Below are 6,181 nucleotides of genomic sequence, written 5' to 3'. Positions count from 1 at the left end.
TCTTAAATATATAATGTTGTAAAAAACTCTACAACAATCTTTCTCACACCCTTGCCAAATAAATCCAAGTATCAAAGCATTTGTATATTTTCTTTTATAAAACTAAATGATAACAAAGGGTGATAGTATTTTTGAAAAGAGTATCATGAAAGCTAATGGTGCTACTACTTTGAAGCATTAAATTCATGTCTGTTGTTAGAGGTAGCAGAAATCATGTGATGCATCACAAAGTACGGGCTTCAATATATCATGTGCATAGGGCGACATCCTAGGCAAAAACAAAGATCAAACATAAAACAATTAAGCCCATCCAACGTTTATTAGTCAGAGTCGTCCAAATAGATCTAGATGTACGAACGTAGAATGTCAAGATATACATAAGAAAATTATTTTTTTCTTAAATTAAAATATGTTTTCACATAGTGGGTTCATATGGGGCGTGAAACATAGCTTAATTGTGTACAGACAAATGGGCCCCGCCTCCCAGCCCCACTAGCCACTCGTTCGCTCATCTCCTCCTCCTTCCTCACCATCGTCCTCCCTCCTCGCCTCGCGTCGGCTCCGAAAGCCGAAACCCTAGACCAGCCGCCCTCCCGCCCCGCCGTACGCAGGCACAGCGGCGGAGATGTATGCGGACCAGATCTCCACCGGCCGCAAGCCCTCCGTGCACGAGCGCCTCGACGCCGACCGCCCGTCCGGCCGCGGCGGCGCCGACCCTGCCCTCCGGGCCCGTCAGGCGGTGTTCAAGAGGTCAGCTCAAGCTCCGCTCTCATCTCTCCCCTCCCTCCGTATCGTTTCTGCGCTCCCCTCCCCTGTCTTCAACAGGGCTCCGCCCCCCTCCCGGTTCGAATCTGAAGTAGGCTCTTCGCGCCTGCCGCTCATGTACCCTTGTGCTCTGCTACTCCGCATGCTCGTTCTGTAACCTTAGCTAAGCGATGCTCGCCCTGTGCGCTCCTGTGTGTGGTTAGACTTAGAGATGGTGGAAATTGGGGCGTAGTTTTAGGTTGCTCGGATGGGGAGTGGTAGATTCCATGCCTTCGTTCATGTTATAATTGAGGTCCCATGGAGTAGGGGCGAGCTTTGTGGCACTTGATGTATGTTGTCATTGTCGTCCAAGCGATGAACATTGTGGAGTGATGGGCACTGTGGAGGCAGATACAGTGGTTCAGCATGGGAGAATATATCATGAATTGGTCTGCGATGTCACTATGTCAGCATAGCAAGCTTAGGTTTCTGCACAATCCTTTCTTATTTGTTGTCTTTGGAGGTACTTTGGACAATCGCTTGCTTTTACAATTGTTCTGTTCTCATAAGTTGGCATATCTTGGCATGGAGTTAGAAGCTACTGAAATAACCTAGGAAACACACTGTTTTACCTAACCTAACAGAAACTCAGGGAACCGAGTTATGAACTGTTGGAAAGCTGATAGCTTGCTATTGATTTTTTAATAGATCTGTTTGCTATTTCCAAACAAAGGAGTCCAACATTAACATCAATCAAAGGATGAATAATATGTTAGCTCACTTCTATTCTCATGTAACCTCATACTGTGCAATGTTTGTTGACATGAGCCTTGATGTGTTTACGACCGCTTGTAAAAGAAAGCGTGATGCTCTTTGTTAGCATGCATATTTTAAGTTATTAGGTGATCCTTCTTGTCGACCGCAGAATATTCTGGTGTGCGCCATTTCACCGTTCATGTTTCCACTAGACTAGCTAATTTCAGCAATATTGATATTTCTTATATTGTACTGTCTGTAGGCAGCGACAAACTGATGATAAATGGAAGCATGATCTTTACCGGGAAGATAATGCATCGGCTTCAAGTAATCTATCTGTCGATGTACCTCAAATGAACTCAGACAAGCTACCTTTTATCCTGGTCCCATTTAACTTTGTCTGTCTGCACTTAAGGATCAGCTGATCCACGGGATTTGCGATTCAAGCTTCAGAGGAAGAACCCTCAGCAAGGGTCTGCCGGTCAAATGGGTTCAGGTGTACGTGATCTACGTGAGAAGCTATCTGGAACAATGCACCCACAACCATCAAATGCTGACCCTCGAAAGGTAAAACCTGTATCGGAGATTGTGAAAGTCACAAGGCGTGAAAATGCTGATGAAAGGCCTGTACGCCAAAGTAAGAAAGTAGCGAAACCGTCATCATCTAAGAAGACTTCTCAGCCAAAGGTATGTATTCTGTTGGTAGTATATGTTTCCCAGTTTCTCTGCTTTCTACATGTGCCAGAATTTCATTTGCCCATAGGCTTTAGTCGCTTGGCGATTAGCTTGAAGCTAAGGCATGTATTGCTGGAATCGACCTTATTTATTGTACCCAGCATGAAATTTGTAGTACTACTTTTGGACAACTTTGTGTTATGACGGTATTTTCGTTTAGCTTGCTTTGTTTATTCCATTCTATAGAGAGCATCATTAACATTTTATCCTTGAGAATCTATTTGTCTACAGCTTTTTGTTAAGTTTTGTTAGTGATTTTAAACGTTTAAGCTCTTTCATTTCCATTTCGTTTCCAAAGACATTTTCCTACCAAGATTATTATACTCGAGAGTAATAATTTGTTGTGCATTTTCAGCATTTCCCTTTGATCCTTTATGCTGACCTTGTGCATAAAATTCTGAGATATCTCATTAGCCATTGCCATGTAAGCATAGGTCCTTTTATAGCTGGGCCTTGTGTAAGTTTAGCACTTCCTGGAAGCAAGATTTGCTGTAGGCGAATGTGTACCTGAACTTATGTGTATATATATCATGGTCAACAATTTTAGAGATAGACAAGTCGCCGTAACGTAAACTTTTAAGAATTGGATAAGGATGCTTTACACCCTGTTATGTATCCAAGAAAGCAACAGGCAGATTAACTATCATCTGACAAGTGTTCATGCTACATTTCATTATGAGGAACTCTAAATGAGGGGCTGTTCAATTGTTTTATTCAAAACCTCTGCCCTAGTTAACCAACAACGGGTAGCTTGTTGCATGTTGACTGGGTAGTAAGTGCTCTGTAGTACAGGGTTATGTTGTTCCACATGGATACTTATATTGAAGTTATTTTACTTTGTCGTGTGAAATGCGTAGAATTAACTATTCTTGTGCCTCTGTATTTTACTACAAATTTCGGCATTGTTGTATGTTGGTTATGACTGGAGTGTTTGTTGCTGAACATGTTATAAACATCCTTCAATGTACGTGGTACAGCTTGTTCTTAACATAGTTATTTTGAGAATGTGCGATAGAATTTTTTTAAAATAAACTTTCTGGCTTGTTTTATGTTCTTACCCAACATCTTCTCCTTTGGGAACACTTGCAGGCTGAAAGTCCAATCGACAATTTCCTGAAATCACTTGGACTTGAGAAGTATTCTGTTAACTTCCAGGCAGAGGAGGTTTGGCTATTCCCTAAATCTGTCGAATATAGTTTTTCTCCGCTTATTTTGTTGACAATTGTCTTGCAGGTTGACATGGCAGCCCTACGTCACATGACTGAAAGTGATCTCAAGGCCTTGGGTATCCCGATGGTAAGTGCATTACATCATGCCAGATCTTGAATTTTGCTAAAGTTGGCTATTTCTTCACATCTGTCATCTGAAGAGTAATTTTAGTAGGGAAAAATAGTTATATTTCCGTATATTCTACATAAACTGTAAACTCTATTGCTAAGTAAGTATACAGAAGTGTTAAAAAGCATGAGCTTAGACAATTTTGCTATGGAAATTGGGCTGCCTTAGAAAAATACTGCATGCAGTTACATTTTTTTTGGTCTGATGACATGGTACGTAGTTAATGCCCAATTCAATGTGAAGTCATTGTTCGTCTGTGTTCTTTCTTGTACATATGTATAATTTGATTTGAGGTGCAAAGGTCAAGCTTAAGGTGTCTGTTCTTTCAGGGTCCTAGGAAGAAGATTATTCTTGCATCGGAACCCAGAGTTTAGGGCAATGAGCATGAAGGTACAATGTAGAAAAGCAGGGACATGGGGTAGGTTTTGCTCATCTGCAAGTTCGGCATATCTTGGAAAGGGTACATGTACAACAATGTGTGGTCTCTTGTAGTGGCATGCATCTGTCCTAACATCATGCATCAAATTTGTTTAGGTTGTTTAGAACAACAAGACGTGGTTCAGGAAGGATGATGCTGTATGCTTATTGGTCTGCTTGTCTGCTGTTATTTATATGATCTGCATGATTTGCTTGTCAGACCAGCTGATTAACTGATGTGATAGCTGCGGTAATACCAGTGTATACTATTGTGAACTTGTCCATTTTCATTGGAGTGAAGCATTTAAAACATCTTTCAGAATCACACAGATGAGAGAAATTGGGATTCTTCCATTGGTATTTCAGTGTTGAGGTGCTCAATGGAAAGTTTCTTTATAGAGAATTCACCACATCTTCATTAAACATAGCACTGGATTAAAGTATTAAACATATGTCGACTTATACAACGGATATACAACTTGACTCCCAGGAGCATGGTCCTGCATGTGAAAGTATTTTTTTAATGACAAATATGATTGTAGGTTTGCTAAAAAAGATAAGGAAAATATGATTGGAGGAAGTATAACCCTTTGCATATGACTCGTTTACATATGGCCGAGCTGATGTTTTCTGTTCATGTCCTGCATCATTTTATTTTCTGTATATATAACCCCCTGTGTCATTATTCACACCAGGAGCTGATGTTTTTTTGTTCATGTCCTGCATCATTTTATTTTCTGTATATATAACCCCCTGTGTCATTATTCACACCAGGACCGCACATTTATTCATTAAAAGATTTCATGGCCAGGATTCATGAGTTGATGTTTTCAGCCTAATGAACGCCTGAAAATTCCAGGAGCTCGATTTTTGATGCAAACTGAAGGCCCGCATAATCGTCTGCAGTGAATGGTCATGTAATTTGGCTAAACTGAAATACTGGAATCTCTCACGAGACCATTGCAAAACTCAGCAGCATTCCAAAGATGAGCTTAGCGTGAAACTAAAGCGAGCGAACGCACAAATATAGAACCTATCCAGAGAAACTACATGACCCCGGCTCGATGCTTTGGATGCTCTGTTAGGGTTAGAAATTGTGTGTCACATGGTAGCGCTTCGATGGCGACGATCATGACTGTTGGAATAATCTTTCCCCAGCCACAAATCCAACTTGGCAGTGTCCTTGGGGGCGACGTCAGGGGACTAATGGAAATTGTCTTATGTCTCTCCCATGGTGAGGTTGATTTGTTGTTCTGCGATGTGGTGGCGGTCGTTGATGTGCAAGGGTGGACGATGGTCTAGGAGCATGGAAAGAGGCTAGAGGGTGGCGGATTTGCAGGCCTGCCTCAACGTGGTCGACGACAAGTGATAGATCTAGGTCTCGAGAAGCATGGGGATGATCCACGATTGACGCGCCCCAACAACATAGGCTTCGCCGTTGATGGTGCATCTCTTCGACTCACATAACCCTTGAGGGTGACGGTACTTCCTTGTCTCCTACAACGGAGAGCGGTGATGATGCCACTTGCAGAAATCTATCAAATGTAGTTATGCTTTAAAAAAATTATGCAAATGTTGCATGATAGACATGTATGTTTCTTCCAATATAAACGAGAAAGTTCATGCTCTAAACATGCAACAGATTTGGCACTCAATTTGTCTTCTTAAAACAACTCACAATATTTAATTTTTTCTATTTTTTTTTGCACAAAACCAAGGGACACAAAAATGTACATTTTCTAAGTGTTTTCGCATTTGTAAATGTTTTCCTAGTACTGTATTTTTTTTCGCACCTAGAAGCATATTGTATCCGCATCCCTTCTTTGCATCTTCCGAATGCACAGGCCTGGGCCGCCTCGCATGGTCGGACTGAGCCTACAAATAAGCTCTCCCCGGGCAGCCCACTCATGTTACCAGGCCCAGAGCGCCGAAACAGAACCGAACCCTAGACTGCGAACCCTTCCGTGCGCTCTATATAACCCGGCGGCGCCGCAGCTTAGCAGCAGCTCTCCTCTTCCTCGTCTCCGGTTCCGGCAGAATCCTCTACGTCTACCCGTTCGCGTTTGGATTTTCTTGGGATCTTGTTGCCTTATTTCGCCTCTTCTTTGCGTCTTCATCTTCCTCGGTTTCGCTGGTTCAGCGGCGCGGAGCCGGCTTCGGCGGTGGCCGAGCGCCAGCTGACCACCAGCCA

At 42.4% G+C, this 6,181-nt stretch overlaps 1 protein-coding gene across 1 annotated transcript; it reads left to right on the top strand.

Annotated features, from left to right (window-relative positions):
- Positions 1 to 610: 610 nt before the first annotated feature.
- On the top strand, positions 611 to 4,209 carry LOC124674551 (ankyrin repeat and SAM domain-containing protein 6-like). Its single transcript, XM_047210595.1, has 6 exons — positions 611 to 750; positions 1,763 to 1,827; positions 1,916 to 2,187; positions 3,325 to 3,399; positions 3,469 to 3,531; positions 3,903 to 4,209. Exons 1-6 carry the CDS (start codon positions 626 to 628, stop codon positions 3,945 to 3,947), a joined length of 645 nt encoding a protein of 214 aa, XP_047066551.1. The 5' UTR covers positions 611 to 625; the 3' UTR covers positions 3,948 to 4,209.
- Positions 4,210 to 6,181: the final 1,972 nt, after the last annotated feature.

This window comes from Lolium rigidum, chromosome 7, assembly GCF_022539505.1.
Source record: "Lolium rigidum isolate FL_2022 chromosome 7, APGP_CSIRO_Lrig_0.1, whole genome shotgun sequence".
In the NCBI taxonomy this organism is placed as follows: Eukaryota; Viridiplantae; Streptophyta; class Magnoliopsida; order Poales; family Poaceae; genus Lolium; species Lolium rigidum.
This window is presented reverse-complemented; position numbering and strand designations above follow the sequence as displayed.

What these genes read in the sequence shown, in the direction of transcription:
- LOC124674551 (XM_047210595.1), top strand. Translation starts at nt 626, where the DNA reads ATGTATGCGGACCAGATCTCCACCGGCCGCAAGCCCTCCGTGCACGAG. An exon ending in TTAACTTCCAGGCAGAGGAG is followed by an intron (nt 3,400 to 3,468) that starts GTTTGGCTATTC and finishes ATTGTCTTGCAG; the next exon opens with GTTGACATGGCAGCCCTACG. An exon ending in AGGCCTTGGGTATCCCGATG is followed by an intron (nt 3,532 to 3,902) that starts GTAAGTGCATTA and finishes CTGTTCTTTCAG; the next exon opens with GGTCCTAGGAAGAAGATTAT.